At 34.4% G+C, this 25,605-nt stretch overlaps 1 protein-coding gene across 1 annotated transcript in view; it reads left to right on the forward strand.

The window, feature by feature from the left end:
- Positions 1 to 25,605, forward strand: part of LOC150089021 (RIMS-binding protein 2-like) — a 349,628-nt gene that overhangs the window by 234,871 nt on the left and 89,152 nt on the right. Inside the window, exons 21-26 of the mRNA XM_090370382.1 lie at positions 2,891 to 3,078; positions 7,418 to 7,499; positions 9,402 to 9,563; positions 9,805 to 9,933; positions 13,501 to 13,677; positions 22,227 to 22,375. Of these exons, the coding sequence (XP_090226508.1) occupies positions 2,891 to 3,078; positions 7,418 to 7,499; positions 9,402 to 9,563; positions 9,805 to 9,933; positions 13,501 to 13,677; positions 22,227 to 22,375 (887 nt within the window). The remainder of the gene's footprint in view (positions 1 to 2,890; positions 3,079 to 7,417; positions 7,500 to 9,401; positions 9,564 to 9,804; positions 9,934 to 13,500; positions 13,678 to 22,226; positions 22,376 to 25,605) is intronic.

A 25,605-nucleotide genomic window follows, 5' to 3' on the forward strand; every position in this document is an offset into this window, starting at 1 on the left:
AGATTTTTTTTTCAAGAGATGAATTATATAGAACAGATGTACACAAATATACATAAGGATTCTTCAGTAATTTATTAATTGGTGAACATTAACTGCAAAGTATGAAATGGAAGGTGTCAAAAGGAAATCATTCCAATATAAAGTACTAAAATTAAATCTAGACCAATACTGTATTGAAAATGGTAAACGTAAGTTCTAAGGATCTCATCTTAATAACTATAACCTGTTAATTTCTCACTTATAATATCATGAAGTTCAAAATCATCGATAGTGATACCTGATACCCCACTAATCAGCTGACCACCATATTTTTCTTTTATAATAACTTATTATAAGTTGTAACTTTTTTTAAAAGTTCTTATGAACTAATATAATTTGGGAATGATGATACTTGGTGATTATCTCTATATTAATTATCTAATGAAAGACATACTAATTAATTCTAATTTGTTTATGTACTAACTTTTATTTAAAAAAAGGTGACATTTCAGGACCTTTGCTGAATCCAATCAATATATGAGCTGATAAAAACTTCTCATTCCTTGGCTGTCAGTCTGATGATAGTACCTTTGTATGAAATTTAACTTAATTAAGTGAAAAGTACTTAATAAACTAATTTTAATTACTCATGCTGCTAATTCAAGGTTATTATTAGTGATGTCATCTTTTCCAACACATTTTTTCCATCAGTTTTCAATTACTGTTGCGCTTACTTTTTCTCATGCTAGTCCAATATTGTGTGCAACATCTTTTAGTGTTAATGTTTTCAGACATTCTAGAACTTGAATTTCTGGGTTTACAGCACCAGCACCATGATAGTAAGCTTTGAAGGTTCAAATAGCACCCTGATCCATGGGTCGAATTAGTGCAGTTGTGTTCCTTGGCAGAAATGTGACTCTGATCTTGCCATCTTTTGATTTCAGGACCTCAGCCGAGGGATGATCTGGGTAGTGATCCAATAGTAAAAGTTTTTTGGAAAGCAAGTGGCATCTCAGTGATGGTGTAAACTCACTTTCAAATCATGAAGCAAAAATATCACTCATCATTCAAGCATTGGCACTATTTTTATAAATCACAGATAGAGATTTCATATTAACATGCTTAAAACACTGAGGACTTCAACTTTTAGCAATGCACAATGGCCTATCTTGTAATTTCCAGTCTTGTTTGCACACAGTAACACAGTAATTCTCTCTTTGTTAGTTTTCATGCCCACTTTGTTGGCATGAAAACTAACAAAGTTGGTATGAAAACTAACAAAGAAAACTAACCGTCTTTTTAATATCCAGTGACTTGTTGGGGAGAAGTTTATAGTACAGTGCTGTTTCTTCACAGCTATGCAACTTTACATCTGTGAACATATCATCTTGAATTTATAGCTGTGCACAAATCTGTTCATCTGTGAATTTACCATCTTGAATCAAATTATGCAGAAATTCAGGAAATGCTTTTGCTGCTGTAATGTCACCAAATGCAGATTTGCATACAAGACCAACCTGGGATATCCCATGTCAAGCCTTCCATCTCCAAAGCCACCCTTAAGAAGCTTTAAATGTGTCATTATCTCCACCAAGTAGCTTATGAAATTTAAATGCTTGTGCTTTCAAAATCACCCCATTTATCAGTACTCCTTCACTATGCTTCTATAGAAACTGCTTGTATAAGCATTGGTCCACATCACTGTTTTCACAAAGTCGAGTTTTCTTTCTTTGGAGGCTTACTTCACCTTCTATGCTATGGAGTCTACAAGTGAATGCAATTTTTCTTCTTCTTTCATTGAATTGCAGATCTTTCCTTCTGGATTTCACATTCGCGAAATATATTGCATTTTGTTTTGCCACTCTTAAATCTTTTAACTTTTCTTCAGCTGTATAGTTATTTTGGTGACCATTACTTCAGTCTTATTGATTTACTAATTTTGCCAAGTATTTATATCTGATGTCCTAGAAATTACTGTGTTTTGAGGAAATGAACTTGTCAGTTCATGTATATTTTTGTCTAGTTTAACGCTCAGCAGTTTTTGCTATCCTGAGTGCAACTTCTAGTTGAAGAAAGGATGTCATATGCTGCTGTTTACAAAAATTTACTTTGTAACTAATGTAATGCACATGATGAACAGTATCTATATTCCCCTCCAGAGGTAGCTGTTTGTAATTAGTATTCCACTGATATACTCTTTTATTGCATCTCTAGCTGTGGGGAGATACTAGTGTCTACAGTAATTAGTCTCTGATGAGTCCTATTGTTTACAGAAATTGCTCTGCAACTGATTACTGAACATATTGAAGCAAATATATAGCCAATGTTTAGCTAATTTTTCCTCTTGAAAATACAGTAGTTGGATGTACAGTAGAATATGAGTATATACAGTATTCACTTTTTCCAGTTTCCAATATGAAATTGCTAGTTCTTTGAATACACTTTTTTCATAATTCGTTTTGAAGGACATGATCATACCACCAGTATATCTAAAACTGCAATATGAAGAGGTTCATTGTATTGAGGTTACACTGTATATATTATGACTAATTCAATTAAAAAAGAAACATACACTGTACCAGATGTTCCTTATACTATGCCACTGAGAAGTAAATGCATTTTTGCAAAATATGTGTCACTTAATTTGTTATAAAAAAATATATGTTAAGTACAATAAATTTTTTTTTTAATAGTGGTAGTACTCAAATTAAAATATACTGGGAACTAGGTTAAAATATACTGGGAACTAGGTTAAAATATACTGGGAACTAGGTTAAAATATACTGGTTTTAGCTGAAACTAGTATTATTTATATAGTAAATGAACATAGTTTTCTTATTATGATAACTGTTTCTCTTTTTTGACACTTTTTTCCATCTTAATTCTATATTTATTATTTTTTTTTTATCAGTTCCTCCACCACAACGGTTAATTCTTGAACGGCAACTTAATAAAAGCATATTGATTGGTTGGCTTCAACCAGATGCACCTCTAGGGGCAGTAGAAGCATATCATGTGTATGTTGATGGGGTGCCAAAGGCCACTGTGCGTGCATCTGAGAAAACCAGAGCTCTGGTTGAAGGTGTTGACTCCTCTCAAGTAAGTGTTAATAGTACACTGACTTGTAGGCTGCCAAATACTATTTAGTATAGTTGTTAATATATAGCGGTGCAGTATTTTGGTTAAATAAAAATTAGTTGTCATTGATTACAGACCCCTCAAAGAATTGGAGAAAGCTTCAGATTACTAAATATAATAAGTTATTAATATGTATTTTAACACTACAGTCTGTTGCATTTCAAAGAATAAATTTGGAGAATAGTATTGAATGGCATGCTTATGATGTCTTCTCTGCAGCTAGCACATTCAAAGAGTGAATTCTCAAGTTGTTAAATACTTAGTGACTGCAGCTGCCATAAAATTGGACTACAGAATTTAAACCAGATGTATGATGAGGTTTTTGGAAATATTATATCCATTTGGTTTTTAAGCATATTAGTGTATGTATGTAAAGTGCCTATTGTCTTCACTATATCCATTCATCTGTCCATCCATCCATGTATAATAACTTGACATCTCAGTGTTTGAATTTTCGTGAAATTTTATATTTGGCTCTTTTAGAACAATTTGCCATGTTCCAAATTTCATCTTCTAGATCAGATCTTCCAAGATCAGACCAATAGAAATCTGGCAATTATTATTTATTTTTTTCATGCATATCACATAGACTATCCTTAAACTGTATGTTATAGCTGAAGTACTGAGTATTATGTTTATTACCATGCACTGATTGGAGGAACAAATGGACAGTATAGTGAAACACGGAAATCAAAATGTTCTCAGGTCACACGTAAAAATTGTTGTTATTTTATCAATTAGTATTAGTATTAATACATAATGCTGTAATGGATTTACTAATACTAATACCACCAAGTTATTCAAATTGCAGCACTTGGAAACCAAGCACCTGCATGGATACCTAATTGAAGTGTTTAAGACTTTAAATGGATTTAGTAATCTAAATGTTGATGGCATCCTTACTCTTTCTCAGACATCATACATAAGGGGACATAAATTTAAATTAGAAAAGATGAATGCAGGATAGATGTGTGAAAATTTTCTTTCATCCAGAAAGTAATGGATTGTTGGAACAAACTGGTGTCGTGGAAGTGGATAGTTTAATAAATTTAAGGAAGCATTAGAAAAATTATTAGGGAGAGATGGACAGATCAGGTGGGTAGTTTTTTCCCTTTGATTTTTCTTTTGATGATGTTGTAAGCTTGCTTTCTTGTAACACTGCTAATACTTAAAGCTTGTCTGTGTGAATGTAAATTAGAGAAAGGAAAAATTTCCTTTGTTGCCTTAAGGAGTGAACCAATATGCTCCATAATTTATAATTGGATAAGAAAAATATAGCAATTAATAGAGAAGCAGAGTACCATTTGAATTCAGTATTGAATTAGTTACAGAAAATAATGATACACTGTGTTATGTTTTACTCTCATAACTCTCTGGGAATGCTATTTTCACTCCAGTGGCCATGATAGAGCTTGGGCCATTTATTCACCCCCTCATTGCAAAGTCATTAATTGAAACTACCTGTTGTTTGATAAGTGATCCAAATAGAAACTGAACACAACAGCACCTCCAAGCTTTTAGTGAATAACAGATTTACCTATTAGGTGATCTATTTGATTAAAAATTATATTAGTTACTTTAGGTCAACTTGCGGATAAATGCTGCCATTTCTAAATGACTGCATTTATCCTAAGCATCCTAAGCATCCAAAGCTGGAAGGACAGTAGTGTTCCCAGACAGTCACAAGTGAAAAATGTATATCACAGTGTAGAATTATTTTCTGAAAAGAGAAACATACACTTGTAATGGATGTTTATAATTTTAATCCCTGCGGCTATACTGGGGTACCCAATCTTAACACAGGTCAGAAAATCAAAATTTCTTCATATTTATACTACTATTTTGAAAAATATTATAGAAGAAAAATGAATACAAGCGGTAGTAAAGAAAAGCTATATATTTGTTAGTTTTCAGAAATTGTTTGATTGACAGTGGTTGTACAGCAGAATTCCAGTTATCTCAAGTTTCAATTGTCCAAAGTATATTTTGAATTTTTTTCACTTTTATTTTTTCCCCCTTAATTTTAATCAAAGAAATTTTTTTTGTTCCAGTTCTTTCTACAAGTTGAGCTAGCATAGCTGGCTCCATTCAACTGTCTACAAGCAATGCTCAATATCTCAAAGAGGGCCTTGCTGTAATTATGTAAACAAGATCCCATAATATTCTTTGAGTTATTTCAGTTAGTTAGTTAGTTCTCCTGACAAGGGTACTACATTTGGAGCTCATTATTAATATTTTTATATTGTGCATGCACTGCGATAATGGAGGCTTATTCAAATCAAGAGATGGCAAACATGCATCTCTTGTATGGACTTGCAAGATGCAATGCAGCCAAGGCAAGACATCTGTATGAAGACAACATCCTTAATCATCTTATTTGATGACGAGGGATGTTTTCAAATAAGAAGACCCTTCAGAGAATGCATGAATGCCTTGTTGAAACTGGTTCATTAGAAGAAGAGTTTCAGATGGTGGTAGACCCATCAGTACCATAACAGTAAATCTGACAGACATTCTGGAAACTTTTGAGCAGGTGAAGAGGTCTGTAATGAGGGATTTGCAGGCTTGTGTTCAGGCACATGGTGTTATTTTGAGCATTTTCTGGAAACATAAGCAGATAGTTGCTGTAACACAAAAGCGCCTCCGTAGCCAGGTGGGCAGGAGCAGCAGTGCGTAGCACATGCTTCTTGATTACACCGGGGTTCAAGCCTGTGCCCACCAAATACAGAGGATGCAGAAAGGTCAGGGAATGACCACCGCATATCCCCGGAGCAATATGGCCTTAGTTGCTAATGCCCCTAAAAACCAAATAACAGCTTTAACACAGAAATGGCTGTAACTCAGAAACAAGGCAAAATCTGACCTATGTTTACATGAACATTTTATTTATTATTTTTTTTTATTGTTTTTAGTTCCTAAATGCATCCCTGAAGTGGGTCCCACATGTTATGATACACCCTGCACATTATTTATTTTGTCTGTATATTTTAATAAAGTCCTTATTTCTTCAGTTTTGTTGGTTGTGACAAGGTTTATTTTATAATATGCTTATTTCCACTATACAAGGTCTGTTTTTTGCAACTTAAGTCATTTGGTTCTCAGTTACTATGCAAATAACTATACAATGGCCACTGATTAATAACGTACAACTAAGCAATACATGAAAAATTATATGTATACATAGGTTATCTCTCTACAATACAAAAAAAATTATTTTTTTTAATAGAATACTGGATGTATACAGTTGAAATGTTTATATTGATAACCTATATTTTCTTCAAGATGAATGGAAATCACCAATCAAAATTTCTATGAAATTCATTTGTAGTTTTTTTGAATCCTCAAAATTAGGCCACCTATATATTTTTTTGAAGCAACCATCCTTTTTCTAGTCTTTGTATACATTTTTTTTTCTTTATTTTATTTTATTACTTTTTTGATGCATTGGCAAAGCAAGTAATGGAAAGCGAGAAAAATTTTTATCTAATTTTTTCTTTACTTGCAAAGCAATAGGAGATAAAAGAGAGGATACTTGTCTTGTCTTTATTTTCAGTTGCAAATTTAATACAACTGTTCATTTTGGAATGGAAGACAAAACATCTGTTGATAGAACTCATATTTAAAGGCTCACTTTACAAACTTCATAAACCTAAATGCTTTAATCGCTCTTAAGAAATTTGGGTCCTGATTTACTCTCAGTGAACCATTTATGAGGGCAGGTTCTTCACACTAGTCAGTCAGTTGCCTTCTTGGAACAACATGCTCACAGACATGAACGATGCAAGTTCAGGTCATCATGCAGGATAGTACACAGCTGTTAGAGATGCTGAGTGTGCTAGTGAGGTTGTCCATTTTTCTATGGTCATATCTAATTTCTTGCTGTGTGCTAGTGACCTCTCATCATATCTTGCTATTGTAGGACTACCTGGATGGTGATTGTACTCCACTAATATACATCCTTCCTTGAAGTGCTTGTGCCATTCATACAGTTATATTCACAAAATGGTTTCATTGCCATAAGCTTTTGTGAGTACGTTAAGAGTCTTGGTAAATATCTTGCCAAGCTGCACCAAGCTGATTAGCAGTTTATTAATTGACATTATCATCTGTTTAAGCTTATTTTTTTAAAGTGCAGTTGCAGTGTAGTTTTTTCTTTTAAAAAAAAAAAAAACATCATCTGTTCATAGAGAAACTCTGAAGTTACATAATTAGAATTTCTCTATGTGTATATTTTTTAAACAAAATAGTGTGTATATAATCAACATAATAAACTTTTTTATTTGCTATTTTTCTACATCAGCCTCACAGAATCAGTGTTAGATCAGTAAATCCCTCAGGAAGACATTCTAGAGATGCTGCTTGTACTATAGTCATTGGTAAAAGTAAGTTTCTATTAATGGGTTTTATTTTATATTTGTTTTGTGTAACTTTAAAATTATTTCTGCTATTGACAGTTACATAATCAATTTAAATATAATAAACAGTAATACAAAATAAGTACAACTAGAAAGTTCTGTCCATATTCTAGTACAACTGCATAAGTCAGAGGAGTCTGCAGTTAATCAAATTGACAACAATATTATCCTTATGCCATATTTTAGCAGTCATGTTGGGTTTGAACCATGGTCAACTCAAATGTGTGTGTTACTGCTATCCTACACTGATTGCTTGGCTGCATCATGCCTTATAGATACATATTCATATAATAATGATAATATAGAATGCAGTATTGATTACAAAGGTGGGAGTCCAGCAAAGCTTCAACTAACAATATTTCTAAAAATAAGAAATATTCTAATGAATATCCAGACAAACTCTTCTTTCAGATGACCTTTATATTTCTAAATACATCTTGGAAAATTAATGGTCAATCAACATTTGGAAATGTAATTCTCATGAATAGTCAGGATCTGATATTCAGTGGGTCTGATGCATGATTGTTTTCATGATTTTAAATAAACTGATTTAAATTGCTTCCAAGTGGCAAGTGATATTATTGACCACAATGCCTTTTCATAGTGATTATCTTGTATGCTCAACTGTAAATGCTCCTGGGTTTTGTAAATATGTTAACTATTGAGCATCTGAATTAAATAAGGATAATCATATATTATAGCCTGTTGCCAGTGTGTATAATTATTGTATAAATTCAAGGAGGAATAATCATTGAAATTGTTGAAGGTGATTTTTTTTGAAGAGGTCATGATATTTTTTAAGGACTCTATAGTTGCCACAAAAATTTGATATTGAAAATTTCAAGGTTCTATGCATATGTTATTCAAATTAGGAAAGGCTACATTAATCATGTGGTTGTTCCTTCCACTCGTAGTTAAGCCAGAAACTGTACATGTGTTGCTTGGATAATTGCCAGTCTTTAGCGGACTTGCAAATATTTTTAAATTGCAAAACACATTTAACCTTGCCTAAAAAATAAACTTGTATTTATGTGTATGGGGTCAGCTTTGGAATTTACATAATTAATTAACAAATTTTTTTGGTGTGTATTGTATGAAATTATGAATTGCATTCATAATAATGAATAAATAAATTTCCATTTACTCTTAAAATGGTCATAGTAAGAAGAGTTTATGTATTCATTTTAATGCTATACATACTGAATTAAGGGCTGCCAAATTTTTTCTGCCACAGTTCACAATAGGTTGTTTATTTTTATGGCAGCTATCTATGAACTTGAACCTCAAACCTTCTTTTTGTGGCCTTGCATGCGAAGCTCAGCCATGGCAGTGTCCATTTCACCTAAACGAGTTTAGAGTATAGTAGATGAATTTATGTTTTTCCTTAATTTGTTTAAATATATCATTCAAATTAAATTTTTGTAATTTTGTGAATCTGCTTTTTCTGATATTTTGTAAATTTAATTCTTGCCTTTTCAAAAAGCTAATTCTTCTAAGATGCATTCTCTTTAGCTTCATGTATGCACGCATTTACAAGTTCAATGATAGATAAAAAATATTCTTACCCATTGTATTTTCTCTCTCTAACATGCTGGTACAAATGATATCATCAATTTTATTTAAAAATTTTGTTTCTCATGGTGAGGTTCCTTCTCACTTATTCCAGTTAATTAGGAGCAGATTGACATCGTCCATAACAAGATATTCACACTTTCTTGCCCATTCTATCTAAATGTAATGACTCTCATCATACTCTTCACAATCCTCTCATCTGTAGATCATTTATTGTAAATTACTTATTACTGATTATAAATTAGTTATTTGTTTACACAAATAATTTATATTTAAATTTTTGGTTCTGTTTTTCAGATGTTCCTCTAGCACCTACTTGTGTAAAAACATCCAATGTCACTTCTTCCTCAGCAGTAATCAGTTGGTTGCCTAGCAACAGCAACTTCCAACATGTGGTAGCAGTAAACAGTGTAGAGGTGAAAGTAGTTAAGCCAGGTGTTTTCAGGCATACAATAACAGGTAAAATCATAGGTGATAATTTTAATTATTTGTTCACTGTTAATGGGAAATGTTGCCCAGATTACTCAGATTCCTTGTATGATTACTCAGATTCATTATAAATGCTTTATAACCAATTAACATTGGTTATAAAGCATTTATAACCAATGCACTGAAATGTTCATATTTGTCATGTTATTTTCTTCAAAATAGAGCCAATCAGAGATGGTGCTGACTTATTTTTTTGTTTGCTTTATTTTAGGACTGGCACCTAATACAACATACAAAGTATCAGTAAGAGCCCGGCCTGGCCGCCTTTTTTTCAACAATGATAATCCCAAGAAACTTGACGTTCTTTCAGCTACAGTGGAATTCAGAACATTGCCAAAAGGTCAGAAATTTTATCCATTTATATTAATAAATAGTTAAACTAGTCTTTTATTATTATTATACCATTTCATATAATAGTGCATTATAAATGAAACTAGAGAATTAAAGTAATGAGCTGGGGTAGTTAACTAATGGTTTGCATAGTGCTCTTGTTTCGAAATAATTTAATTTCAAGTAATTTTCTCACTCTGCAGGGATATAATAGCTTTTTCAACTGCACACATTAATAAAAGGTTTGATATTGCTGACAGAATTGGTTGTTCACATAAAAAGAATGAAAAAAGTCAATATAAACTGAAATATCTACTAAAACTCTGTTTCCAAGTTACAGCTCTATTTCTATTTCTGAAATTTTGAGTGGAAGAAAACACCTGCCACAAAAGTCATCAAAGAAAGAAAGAGAGAGAGAGAGAGAGAAAGAGAGATTTATTATTTCTCTTTAAATCAAAGGTTAATATGTGCTAATATTAACCTGTTAACACATATTAATAATATTAATATGTGCAAACTGACTTCCATGAGTGTCAATGTACCTCTTGAACATACCTTACAGCAGATTGTTTGACACACTCAAATAACTTTGAGAGTGGAACGAACTAGTGAAAAAATTCTCATAAATAAAATTCAAGTAGACTTTGAGGTCTAGTGAGAGGGTTGGTTTTGCAGTAGGCCTTTCATAGCCTCTTCTTCATACAGATAGTTCAAAATGGTGGCTGTTACTGATATATGTAACAAGCAAAGAGTGGTGATTGAATTTCTTACCAAATAAGAAGACAAATCTAATAAGAAGACAAACCTATCTAAATCCATATGCGTCTCAAAATGTTTATGATGACAATACTGTAGATGTGAGTACAGTTAGAGGTTGGGTTAGACACTTTAAAGTGACAATCGTTGATAAGCCCTGAAGTGGCTAGCCAGTAAATTGAATAATTTTCTTTGCTTTCTGTATTCTTTTATGACAAGAAAATAATGCTAATTCAGTTAAGTTTTCTCATTATAAATCATGAAGCTGATTATGATTAATGAAAGTTTTAAAGTATTGTGTATGTATATTTCGGGTTATATTATCATGAACACCTTGTTTCTTTTGTCAGATTTTTATGTTTTTTATAATTTTGCAATATTGGTATTTTTTATAGTTTCTGCTATAGAAATAAATCCTTTAATTTTTTTTTTATATTTGAGTAGACTATGTGCAGAAACCAATAATTACAGTGATATATCCAGTGGTCATGCACAAGTTTGTAATGTAAGCAGATCACTGGATTCTATGAAACCTCCAAAATTAGAAGCTTATAGTATAGTCATTTTTAAATATTTCTTATTTTTTTTCCTGGTTAGTAATTATAATGACTACCTTGAGGAGGCTTCCATCCTGCAGTGGGTTGATAATGGCTGCACTTTACCTTTTTACCCTAAAACCAAAATCTCTTATACATTATGAAAACCATTCATGTTTTTCCATAATGTTATCCTCAAGTTTTATATATCCAAGCCTTCATATATCATTCTAGAGGTCTTAATGAGGAATAGAATTACATAAATTAATTTTAAATTATAAAATTATGAGTATGTAATTGAATAATCATTTTTCTGCAACATTGTTGTTTGATAGCAGATATAATAACCCCAGCAGTAACCCCAGAGCAATATACCAACTGTGTGGTGTTACACTCGGGTAGTGGAGAATGAAAGAGACATGAGGGTAATTGTGCAGTCAGATATGAAGTTTTCTGAGCAGTGCAGATGGGCTGCCAGAGCAGGTCATGAGTTTTGTCAATGATATATAGGAATTTTGTTAGCATAGACAAGGAGGTGATTATCCCCTTGTATAAGGCAATGGTCAAGCCACACCTTGAGTACTGCATACAGGTCTGGAGGCCTCATTTTAGGAAGGATGTAGAGTTTCTAAAACCAGTACAGAGATGGGTAACAAGATTGGTGACAGAACAAAGGGGTGCTTTTACCAAGAGAGACTTAAGTTCTGCTTAAGTGGGACCAACTGTAAATTCTATACAGTTGGTCCCACTGTATAGAATTTAAATACTGGCTCAGACCATCGTAGTCACCTTCACAAAAGCAAAAAACTCTTCCCTTTACCCCTGATGGTAGTTATCTCTTTGAGTAAATCCCACTTCAGCACACTGTGATCACTGCCACCTAGTGGTTCCTTTATCTGCAGATTCTTAATGCATGAAGAATCACTACTGATAATCAGATCAAGAGTATTACTTCCTCTAATTGCCTCCTGAACATGCTGATATAGAAAACAATCATCCAATAAATCCACAAAATCCTTGCTAGTGTGTGAGTGACCAACCCACAAATTCCAGTCAGTATCTGCGAAATTAAAATCCCCCATTATAAGACTCTCTGATTTACTGGCCCACTCCATTTCCCTGTACAGTTTCTTATTATACTCATCAGAGTCATTAGGCCTATAGCACCCTCCTACTCTCAATTTTGTTTCCCAGTGCTTACGTCACACCAAACTGACTCGATACTGCACTTTCCAGCGATGTCAACTGGCTTCACTTCCTTGGATTTTATGTGTTTCTTAACTAATAGCATAACCCCTCCTCCCTTCCTATCCTGTCTATCTGTAATTTCTGTACACATTGTACTCTGCAAATTCCAGTTCTGCCTTCCTTATATCTGTGTGACACCATGTCTCTGATATCCCAACAATATCTGCCTTTGATGTTTTGAGCAATACCTCAAATTCATCAAATTTATTTACCAAACTCCTAGCATTGGTGTACACGCAAGTATACATGCACCTGTTCCTATTCTTAACTACCCTAACACAACCCATGTCTTTACTTGTACCGCAGTGACTCCCAGCAGTTTCTGAAATATCCTGCTCTTGTTTTCCAGGTTGCTGCTCCAATAGAAGCAGTGCAAGAATCACTTTCACCTCTGCCAGTGGCTAGTGTTAATCTATTAGTCCTTGTATCCCCCCAAGCTAGCAGTTTTCCGACCCTAACACTGCCTCGATAGCATCAGCAAATATTCTTGCACCATTTCTAAGATCAAAAATATAAATGTATCCCATCCCTGTAGAAGTAGTCTCTCCTGTTAACAAGTACAGACCAGGCTGAAAAAAATTCTACCCCTTGAGCCTTGCACAATCTTTCCAGGGCCGAATTGATCGACAAGGGATCTCATCATATATTCCCGCCTATCGCATCTGGGCAGAATTGCAGACACTTTCAAATTCATCCCTAATTCACGGCTTTTTTTCAACAGCCTGCAGGCTGTTGAAAAAAAGCCGTGAATATCTAGCCTGCAGGGCATAGTTATACTGACCAGAAATAAAAGTAGCCAAAAATATTCATAAATATGTTGTAAACATTTAAAGATGGGTATAATTTTATCACCCATGTGACTACTTGCATTGCAATACAGCATTTAAGAGCACAAGCATGGATAAGTTATTACTAAAATGTTTTTAAATTTTTTTTTCTTTCCTTGTACATAAAATTCTTGTTGCTACCTTTCTGTTTTTTTCCCATTCTGTTTTTGAAAATTCACAATGTAATATTGTTCTACCTTTATATTTCAGGTCTGCCTGATCCACCAGTGGACATCCAGATTGAAGCTGGCCCGCAAGATGGTACACTACTTGTCACTTGGTTACCTGTTACTATTAATCCTATGGGTACATCAAATGGTGCTCCTGTTACTGGCTATGCAGTGTATGCAGGGGAGAGAAAAATTACTGAAATTGATAGTCCAACTGGTAAGTAGGGATTTTGTTTTAGAACTTTGGGAAATTAGCACAGTCAGTTCTGCTATAACATGCATTTTTGCAACATGAATTTGCTCCGACTCAAGTAATATATTAAGGAACAATGCAAGTTTAATGCGATTTTTGCATTCACTCATGCGTGATTTCATCTGCAAGTAACACTAAGTGAACACAAAACCAGGCCCCAAGCTGAATGTAGCGACCTGTGCAGCAATACATACAAGTTTATGAAGGTTAAAAAATGTCAAATGTGTGAGAGCTATATTTCCATTTACTGTAGTTGTATTGTTCGGAGATACACTGTTGTCATTCACTGTATTCACAAAGATAACACATGATATCGTTGGCCAACTCATATTTTCAGGAGCTCACATTTTTCTGTTCGAACAGAAATTTTGCGAGGCATGACGGCATGAGCAAAGGAGCACATTTCTGGAGGTCACTACCATAAAAAAATAAAAACAATTTACAGTTCCCGGTTTATTGGGCTTTTCACTTAGTGCAATCTAATTATAAATGGGTAGTAAACTCGATCTTACTGCATTTGTGATAATACCGATAGCTGGAATTCTGTAGGTTTTTACATTATTATGGTGAAATGTGTTACCCCTTCCATGAAATCTTCAATCATATAAAAAACATAAAACACATTTTCAGAATCTTCTCTTCATTCCCATTTTTTTAATTTTCGTAAACTTGATCTCACTTGTGCAATTTGTGCATGCCTTGTTCGTCATTATTGATTGTTTATCTTTTTCACTGTTTTAAATTTTACGATTGAAAAGACAATGTCAGTGAACAGAAATATCAATCAAACCAACAAACTTCATATCTTGTCAAGGTAAAGGGCTATATTTACTGTAATATTAGAAATTTAAGATGTTTAAACTTGTGTTAGCGATTTTATTGTGTTTCTAACGTTTTTTAGTGTTTTTCTTACCAGACTGAAAGACTTTTTTTTTTTTAAATGATCTGCCCCTATCCCTATTTTTCCTATAAGCCCAGTTGTTTTTAATGTGCGAAATACCATAACGTGGAGATTTTTAGGAACACATGTACCACATTATAGCAGAACTGACTGTAGTCCTTTTTCTCATAGTGTCCAGGTTCAATAAAGATTTTGCAGGATTCTGGATTGTAGTGAAAACTAGTTTAGTTTAACAATTCCAGATAAGATATGGCAGTTAAATATAAACAAGTAGATTATCCTACCACTCGTGTTCAGTGAAAATGTAAATAAAAAATAAATAAAAAAAAACATGAAAAATTTTCTTGCACACAGAGTACAATTTATTTCCTTAATTTGAATCTGCATCATATTAGAAAAAGAAAATGTGGCCTCATCATTAAGTTTGCTTAACCCTTTTGTGGTCTCAAACACTTCAGTCAGATCTCCATACAGATATACCTAATTTCTAAACTTTATGACTTACAGAATTTGGGTTTCTTGCTGTAGGGATATCTCTTTGCATCCACAACTAGTGTTGTCTTCTTTTATACCCTTTCAAAGAAGGTCATTATCCTTCTTTAGGCCATTAACCCAAGATCCTTTTTACCCTTACTCCTTTGGGAGGGAGGGATAAAATTATTGTGGTCTAGATGCAGAACCTTGCATTTATTAGCATTAAAACATAACTATTAAAGCATGCTGTATATTTAGAAAGATGTATAATTTATTTAAGTCTTGATGTAGCAGTGTATTCTGATTCTCTTCATTAACCATATAATTTTATCACAGCAAATTTTAATCTGAACTTTGAAATACCATCATCAATATCATTAATAAAAATTTGAAACAACAAGAGCCCTAGCACGCACATGTGGTTATCTATTTAAAACAAAACCCTGAAGGCAGGGGTTAAAATAATACAAAGTGAAAAAATTTGAAATTACCGTACTTATTTATTAATGTATTTGCTGCCACCTGTATTTGAGAGAGCCCATTTAATGTGCCATAATTTTCAAAACATTGAGAAATAACAACATTCCAAAAAAATTCGTAAATAGCGGTTGAGAAGGAAGTGTGGAATTCATGAACTGTTGATCAGAACCTCAAACCTCAAAATTTTATTAAGAGTTTATTCTGTGTGTAGAAACTAACCTTAATACGAGCAAAAAAACAAATAAAAATGTGTACCAAGCTATAAACAAAAATGAATCATTGATGCTAATAGCTCAGATTTAATCAGTGTGCTGGTAGAATTAAACACGACTTTTACACCACTCATATATTGACTGCTTAAGAATGACCACCTGTTTGCATTATGGCACAGCAACTGGTGTACCATTGAATGCTTCTATGTATTGATGCTGTGAACACATTAGTGCCTTTATACAGTTGTTTGTTAATCACAATAAGTATTGGATATGTCAATCTTGTGCACATGTATCCACCCTGTTTATTATATTGTGCACCACTTTCCAAAGTGTTACAAGGTCTGGGGTTTGGATACTGACATGAATGCCCTGTTTAAGTTTTGCCAGCAATTATCAATTATTTCTGCACACTGCTTTTTTTTAACATATCTCCTAAAAATAATCTAGAGGGAAGAAGGTAAGGAGAATGTGGCAGTCATAACTTTTTTGAAATAATCCATCCAATAGATTCATAGTCAAATAGGCCATGTGGCAGTTGGAACCAGCAGTGTTTTTTTTCCTGCTTCCAACAAAGCATCAAATTGTATTACAGTCTTCTGGTATCATTCAGCATTTATTATTTTGTTGAAAAATATTGACCCAATGGTATGCTTTTGTGACATAGTGCACCATACTCTACTACATATGTGTAGCAGTAACCCCAGAGAAATGTACCAGTTGGTACATTTCTCTGGGGTAGAGGAGAACGAAAGAGACCTGGGGTAAATGGGCAGTCAGATATGACTGCCCATTTTCTGAGCAGTGCAGACAGGCTGCCAGAGTAAGTTATGGGGTCTTGTCAATGATATACAGGAATTTTTCTAGCAGGGATAAGGAGGTGATTATCCCCTTGCATAAGGCAATGGTCAGGCCACACCTTGAATATTATGTACAGGTCTGGAAGCCTCATTTTAGGAAGGATGTCCAGTTACTTGATCAAGTACAGAGAAGGGCAACAAGATTGGGGAGGTGAACAAAGGCGTCCTCTTACGAAGAAAGGCTTAAGTTCTGCAAATTGCAATGTCTGGAGAATAGGCACCTGCAAGATGATCTGATTGAGGTGTAGTACTAGTAGTAGTAGTGGCATGTGATGCAAGAAAGCAAATGTATGAGCTTATGCAGTATCAGCCAAAAAAAAAAAAAAAAAATCACACCATTCCATCCAAATGCCTGTCCAGTTCCTCCTTAAATTTATTCAACCTATCAACTTCCACAATGTCAGATGGAAGTTTGTTCCAGCAATTAACCACCCGCTGGCTAAAGGCAAATTTCCGCACATCTATTCTACATCTGTCTTTTCTTAATTTGAATTTGTCCCCTTAGGTTCGTAATCTGAACAAGTGGAAGGATCCCATCAGAATTCAGCATGCTCAACCCATTCAAGGCCTTATATACCTCAATCAGATCACTGCGCAGGTGCCTAGTCTCCAGCCACTGCAATTTGCAGAACTTAAGCCTCTCTTGGTAAGAGGATCCCTTCATTCCCCTCACCAATCTTGTTGCCCTTCTCTGTACACGCTCAAGTAAATCTACATCCTTCCTAAAATGAGGCCTCCAGACCTGTACGCAGTACTCAAGGCGCGTGGCCTGACCATTGCCTTATACAGAGGGATAATCACCTCCTTTTCCCTGCTACCAAAATTCCTATATATCATTGACAAAACCCCATGACCTGCCCTGGCAGCCTGTCTGCATTGCTCAGAAAACTTCATATCTGCCTGCACAATTACTCCCAGGTCTTTTTCATTTTCTACCACCTTAAGTGTAGTACCACACAGTTGGTACATTTCTCTGGGGTTACTTCTACCCATATGTAGTACTTTGCATTTGTCAAGGTTAAACTTCAGTTGCCACTTCTTAGCCCATATGCCCAAATTATCTAGATCCTGTTACAGTAGCACACTGCCATTATTGTCATTAACAACCCTGCCAACCTTTGTATTATCTGCAAACTTCGACATTAAGCCTGATATACCTTCATCAATAATATCATTGATAAATATACAAAACAACAGTGGACCTAACACCGAACCCTGTGGGACTCCACTAATAACATTAGTCCAAGAAGAGCAGCACCCATTGATTACCACCCTCTGTCTTCTAGCACTTAACCATCCTTTTATCCATTGTAGCAACTTACCCTTAATACCATTCTGCTCCAATTTGTACAATAGTCTTCCATGCGCAACAGTGTCAAAAGCTTTCCTGAAATCCAAATATATGATATCAAAATTATTTTTTGCATCAAGTTCCTTTGTATCCACATCATAATATCCTATCAAATTTGTCAGACAAGACTTTCCCTTAACAAACCCATGCTGTGTCTGAATTATTGCTGCAGTCTTGTCTAGATGATCCTGCAATGCATCTTTAACCAGTGACTCTATTATTTTACCCGGAACAGAAGTTAAACTAACTGGTCTGTAATTACTCGTGTCACCCTTCGATCCCCCTTTGTGAATTGGGGATACATTTGCACATCTGCAGTTCTTGGGAACCTCCCCTGAGTCCAAGGATGCTCTCATAATTATGGCTCAGGGTTTGCTTAGTTGCTTTGCTGCCTCCTTTAATATAACTGGATAGATCCCATCCACCCCAGGTGCTTTTCTTACGTTTAACTTCAACAATTTCTCTTCCACTTTGCTCTCAGTTATTACAAAATCATTAAGTATCTTGCTACAATTTGATAACCTTCTGCCATTTTCAAACCTTAATAATTCCTCACGTGTGAATGTAGATGCAAAATACTCATTCAGTTTGTTTGCTATCTGAGCAGGATCATCAACAATCGAACCATCGATGTCAAGTAGACCAATCAGATTCATCCCCTTCCTTTTAGAGTTTATATAAGTAAAGAAATCCTTGCTGTTTTTCTTAGCATCTTTTGCCAAGAATTTCTTGTAATCTGCCTTCACCTGCTGAACCTCCTTTGTGACCTGATTACAGATTAACTTATATCTGCCATAGGCTTCTGAGTCGCTTGATAATTTATATGCATCCCATGCATTTTTCTTCTCTGTTACAAGTCTCATTAGTTCATTTGACAACCATTTAGGCCTAAACCTTGAACAATATTTCTTAATAGGTATGAAACTTTTAGTAGCTTCCACGATTAATTCCTTGAATGCTTCCCACTTAGAATTTACTATTGGTAACATAGTCAGTTGATCCAACTGTACAGAATTTAAAAACTGTCGGAGACCACTGTACTCGCCTTTACGGAAGCAAAAACCCTTTCCTTTACCCGTGATGGTAATTAAATCTTGAAGTAAATCCCACGTCAGTACACTGTGATCACTGCCACCTAGTGGTTCCTTTATCTGCAAATTCCTAATACATGAATGATCACTGCTGATAACCAGATCAAGAGTATTACTTTCTCTGGTTGCCTCTCGAACATGCTGCTGCAGAAAACAATCATCCAATAAATCCACAAAAGTCTGACTAGTGTGTGAGTGCCCAACCCACAAGTTCCAGTCAATATCTGGGAAGTTAAAATCCCCCATTATAAGACATTCTGATTTACTAGCCCACTCTATTTCTCTGTACAATTGTTCATTGTACCCATTCAAGTCATTAGGCCTATGACACACTCCTACTCTAATTTTTGCTTTCACAGTGCTTATGTCACACCAAACTGACTCAACAGTGCACTGTTCATCTATATCAACTGGATGCACTTCTTTTGATTTTATGTTTTTCTTTATTAACAGCATAACACCTCCTACCTTCCTATCCTGTCTATCCTTTCTGTACACATTGTACTCCCCAAATTCCAGTTCGGCATTCCTTATATCTGTGTGACACCACATCTCTGATATCCCAACAATATCTGTCAGACAAGACTTTCCCTTAACAAACCCATGCTGTGTCTGAATTATTGCTGCAGTCTTGTCTAGATGATCCTGCAATGCATCTAGACAAGACCTATTAAATTAAATATTTTTTTGTCGCTGTTTGTTTTGAACAGTGACAAATTTCCAACATTGTTGTCTTCAGCTTCAAGTGATCCTCCAGGTGAGTATTTGTCATCTTTGATCACAGGCACATCTTAATTATAGTCATTTGTGAAAGTGTTGATTCACAGCAATAGGTTGTGAAAAAGCAAGAGTGCATGTTGATGCAGTTATGGACGTTCGAAAGCATTCTTCTGTATTTCAGTGAAGTCCTTCTTGCTGACAAATAGAGACATTGGAATGTTGTCTTCTGAGAGCTAAATCAACTCCTCCTGCAAATTTTTAGGTGCATTTAAGATATCACCCAGATGCTGTTCTAAAACTAACCTCTGTGTGATATCATGCTTTTCAAAATCTTTAAACCTCTCATTGTACTCATCATAACCCCCCTCCATATTAAACTGCAGTGGGGGAAGCTTATCAGGAAATTCCCCTGCCCTTTTTACGTCTTGTCCCTCTTCTGAAGCATGACTTGGGATTTGTTGACACCAGCTTCAGTTAGTATGGCCAGTGTGGGATTGCTAACATAGATGCACTGCATATCCACAGTGATCTCCATTCCTTAAGAGAGTAAAGTCATAGGGCTCCTGTCCCTATGAATTTACTCCCTTACAACCGCTCTCTCCTTTTCCCACCTCCCATCCCAACCTTTTTGCCTAGTGGACTCTACCACCACAAATCTTTTCCTTGTTCTAAACAGTCCCCTGTGGGGGATGGGCTACTTCCAGGGGTGCCCCTCTATTCCTTTAGCTCCCTATTTCCAGGTGGAAAGTCTTCCTATCATCCACTTTCTGTATCTTCGTCTGTCTCCCTTGCTGTCTTTTCCACTTTCCAGGGCGTTTTTTTTTTTTTTTTAAATGAACACCACTTTCCAGGGTGTTGAAAAAATTGAAATACAAATACAAGAAAATGCAAAGGTCATACCCTCTTTACATTCAAAAGCATACTTATGTCTTTTTTAAGGCAGCATTTATGAGTTTATATTCTCTTTTATAGAGAATTTATATATCGATAGACAGGAACAGCAGTATTTGTTGCAATTATCTTCAAAGCAACATTCATATAGAAGACCTCAAGCTTATTTATCCTTTTTTTTTAAATTGGAGATAAAAGTAGATAGAATGTATAGGAGTGCTAAGGAAAGAGGCTTTATGAAAACTTTCTTAATTAGAACTATATCTATATTAAGTACATATAATAATTTTACTTGTGTATGTGTTCTAAGAGCTGTATTATTTTTGATGTAGCATATATTGTGGAAAGTAAAATGCTAAGATTAATAAGTGAAGTGGAAATATCACAGCAAAGAACAAAAGAACAGTGGTACTACTGGGGTACTAGTTTTTAATTGATTTAGATAGTAGTACTACTTTTTAATTGATTTAGATAGTGGTACTACTTTTTAATTGATTTAGAAATCTAACTATTGATGTTTGCCAGCTTGCCCAATCAGTTATAAAATTAAAATAATGCCAATAAAATCAAATTTAGGTGGCCCTTGTAATGCTGAAAGTGTTAAGCATGAATACTGAAATATCATGTAGTAGTAGCAGTAGTGGCATGTGATGCAAGAAAGCAAGTGTATGAGCTTATGCAGCATCAGCCAAAAAAAAAAAAAAAAAAAAAAGAATCACACCATTCCCTCCAAATGCCTGTCCAGTTCCTCCTTAAATTTATTTAACCTATCAACTTCCACAATGACAGATGGAAGTTTGTTCCAGCAATTAACCACCCGCTGGCTAAAGGTAAATTTCCGCACATCTAATCTACATCTGTCCTTTCTTAATTTGAATTTATGTTCCTTTAGGTTCGTAATCTGAACAAGTGGAAGGATCCCATCAGAATTCAGTGTGCTCAACCTTATATACCTCAATCAGATCACCTTGCAGGTGCCTTGTCTCCAGCCACTGCAATTTGCAGAACTTAAGCTTCTCTTGGTAAGAGGATCCCTTCATTCCCCTCACCAATCTTGTTGCCCTTCTCTGTACATGCTCAAGCAAATCTACATCCTTCCTAAAATGAGGCCTCCAGACCTGTATGCAGTACTCAAGGCGTGGTCTGAACATTGCCTTATACAGAGGGACAATCACCTCCTTTTCCCTATTTTTACTGTCATCCTACAGTAAAAACCAAGGCTGTAATTGGAAATAAAATGTAAAATAAAAAAAGCAGTTGGCCATTGGGTCTGTTCTCAGAAGGTTGCTAGACATGATTGAGATAATGTAATATTTTGAAAACCAGACAACTAAGTTAAAAAAAAAAAAAAAAAAAAAAAAAAGAAGCAACTTATTTGAATGGCCAACTTTTGTTGGTGTTTCAGTCCTAATTTATCCATATAAATACAGACCTAGTTTGATCATTGTACATGACTTGGTCTTATTATAGTTTGTTTAATTTATTACATTTTCTCAGGAACTTAAGTAATTATTTTATTCCTTTTTTTAATAGGTGATCATGCTCTGCTTGATGTAACTCATATGGCTCCTATAAAAAAAAGAAGCGTAACAGTGAGGACAAAATCAGGAGATAATATGTCAGCTGATTCCATGCCTTGTGTTATTCCACTTGAGCTTCTTAGAGGTGTCCAAGCATCTGTGGTAAGTATGTACAAATATGGGTTAAATTCTATATATATATATATTGTTCAAGAAGGAAGGGAATCAATTGTACTGACATTCTGTAATTAATATAATTTTAACAGAACTTTCAAGATGTATGAAAAAATAGCAAAGTTAATAAATTAGCAGTTGCTTAAATTTCTAAAACTCACCTTTGAAACCCATGTTGTTTTTTAAAAAGGTGATGTGCAACAATAAAAAAAAAAATTAACTGAACATTTTCTGGTTTTAGAAAATATATACTTTGCATAGCATTGTCACAATTTAAATTAAATTAACAAGTGTTAAATTAACTAGAAGCTAGACCATAGGTGACTTTCATTAGGCATCTTCAGCTATTGATGTTCTGTGTGGAGAAGTGTATGGAGTAATAAATATAAGTGGTATAACCTACAGTGCAAACAATTTAATTACGTGGATTGTGGATGAAAAGTCCTTAGCATGGAACAGTTAAAAGGTTAGATTTTGAAAAATTCTGTTTATGCCAAGTAATATCTAGAAATTCCATTGTTTGCATCTGAAGATCCAAATTGATCTCAATCAAAATCTGAATCTCATCAACACATGGACAAAGTGATGATGTGTGTGTGTGTGTGCATGATGTGAGATCTCTGTTTGTGATGCATTGCTGTGAAGCTCATTTGTGGTAATAGGCTCCTTAATTGTCACATATCATATTAACACTTTAGATGTTTTTATTTAATTACTGTATGATCAGCTATGGAGAATTTTTAGGGCAGTCTTCCTATTTGCCTCAGTCGTAACATAATTAAGGTTAAAGCTTGTTAAGACTGAATTACTGTTTTCAGGTATTGACAAAGAATGTAAAATTGAATTGACAAAGAATGTAAAATGATTTTTTACAAAATAACCACTGGACAAGTAGTAAAGATTAGTTTTTGTTTGCTATAGTTTATGGCATTACATAAGTTTAGAAATTTGATTCAGTAAAGTGTGGATGGTTCTTGATATTATAAATTATTTGACTTGTGATGATAATTTTTGGTCTAACTTAAATTTAATTTTAAGTGTATATGCTCACTGTGCTAAATACAACAAAATTATATTGCAGTAATTCACCATGTTATTTCTAATGTGGGACACAAGACAGAGGCACCTCCTTAGCCAGGTGGGAAGGAGCAGCAGTGCGTAGCACACGCTTCTTGATTAGACCGGGGTTCGAGCCCGTCACCACCAAATACGGAAGATGCGGAAAGGTCAGGGAATGACCACCGCATATCCTGGAGCAATATGGCCTTAGTTGCTAATGCTCCTAAAAATCAAATAACAAACAAACAACAACACAAGACAGAAACTGTGGTAGAAGGCCAAAATATTTTGAAATAAAAGTCTTAGGAATCTACTATTTTAAAACAGTTATACAGAATCATGTAGGAGGATTGAGGCAAAAATTGATATTGAAGCAGAAATTGATAATGAATATGGTACACTGTTTTAAGAAGAAAGAATAAGAGATTTTTCCAACAAATTGATTCTGTAGTGAAAGTCTGGGGAAAGAATAGAAAACTGAAAACTTTAACAGATTATATGGATAAATATCCTTGAAGCATATAATTTAAAATCCTGAATGAATAGATAGAATAGAATAAATTTGCATAATTTCCTCAATGAAAAGCTGTGTGGAGACAAAAGAATAATTATTGAACTGATGCATTTAAAAATTCATACTGATATCTACCATTGCATTTAGCTATAATTTTATTTATCATAGTGCTAAGAGTTATGGGTGTTTTAATCATTAAATTATGAATTAACGTTATCTTACCCCAGCATAATTTTTGTATAATCAGCTAATTGATTTTGAGGCTAGGTAGTATTTTGTTGATCCTTTGGAAATAAGTTGTGCCATTTTTTTCTTAAGGAAACTGGCTGACATCTTATTTAACTGTGCTGCTAATTCACCAAGTAACAGTTTGATTATTTGGCACATTTTCCAAAGGGAATTGGATGATTTATTTTTAATCAGTTAACCAGTAGTGTTTAAAGCAATTAAAGCATATTTATTTAATTACTTGAAAGTCTCTGCTTGTGTATTGAATATGTATTCCAGCATAATGATTAATTCATAATGTCATGAATTAATCATTACATGCAAAAACTGAAATAACTTAATGATGAATAAAATTTATGATGTACTTCAGTGAAATTTTTATTTATCTGTTTTTCTTTTAATCTGAATATTCTAATGTTCGCTAATTATAGTTAATTAGTTTATAAAAATAGAAATTCATTCATTAGTAAATGTGACCAAAAATTCATTAAACATGTATTTTTGCATGATTTAAATTTAAATATTAAAAAAGTGATGCTTCTGTTTTGGCTCTCGATATGACTTATGCTTCAGAATTCATGTTATTTTTTTAGTAGTGAAAATCATTTTTTTTTATTATACTTGTTTGCTTTCTTTTTGCTATTTAATTGGAAGGTTGTGCTTTTTCTGTGCTTTTTATCCATTTCCTTGCTTATTATTTGAAAGTGCCAAATAGATACTAGTTACTTACTTACCTAGTAAGTAAGTAAGTAGTTTGTTCACCTGAAAGTTGAATAATAGAACTCACTTTCCAATAAGTTTTTAATTAGTACTAGGGGTCTTTGTCCCCTGCTTGCTTTGCTCACCCACCCCTGCACTTTTCTACACAAATGCTTTTCTACATAAAATGTAGGGGTATATGTAGTAAGTCAAATCTTTTCTACATAAAAGATACAACTGTTGAAACGCACTGGTCAATATCTAATCAGGAAATGGCCTCTGTAATTATTTATCTGTGCATTTTTAGTGCGTGGCATTCTCAAGGTCGAATAAATATCATGGAAAAATTGCAGAACGGTGTACACCCTCCAACATGATGGCAAGCAAAACAGTGGGAAAGCAGTGATTGACAAGTTATGACTCTCATATATCAACAAACGGACAGGAACAAAACAGTGATTGGCAGATGCCACTGCTTTCCCCCTCCCAACTGTCCTCCTAGGTTGATATGCCTAGGGTGTTTTTCCCCACATTTGCCACTGTTTTTAAATAGGGAACTCATTTTCCCATTTTAAAACAAGGTGCGTGCCTCCGTAGCCAGGTGGGAAGGAGCAGCAATGCGTAGCACATGCTTCTTGATTAGACCAGGGTTCGAGCCCGTCACCACCAAATACGGAGGATGCGGAAAGGTCAGGGAATGACCACCGCATATTCCCAG

This window comes from Mastigoproctus giganteus, chromosome 3, assembly GCF_048544385.1.
Source record: "Mastigoproctus giganteus isolate SK-2022 chromosome 3, ASM4854438v1, whole genome shotgun sequence".
Taxonomy (NCBI): Eukaryota; Metazoa; Arthropoda; class Arachnida; order Uropygi; family Thelyphonidae; genus Mastigoproctus; species Mastigoproctus giganteus.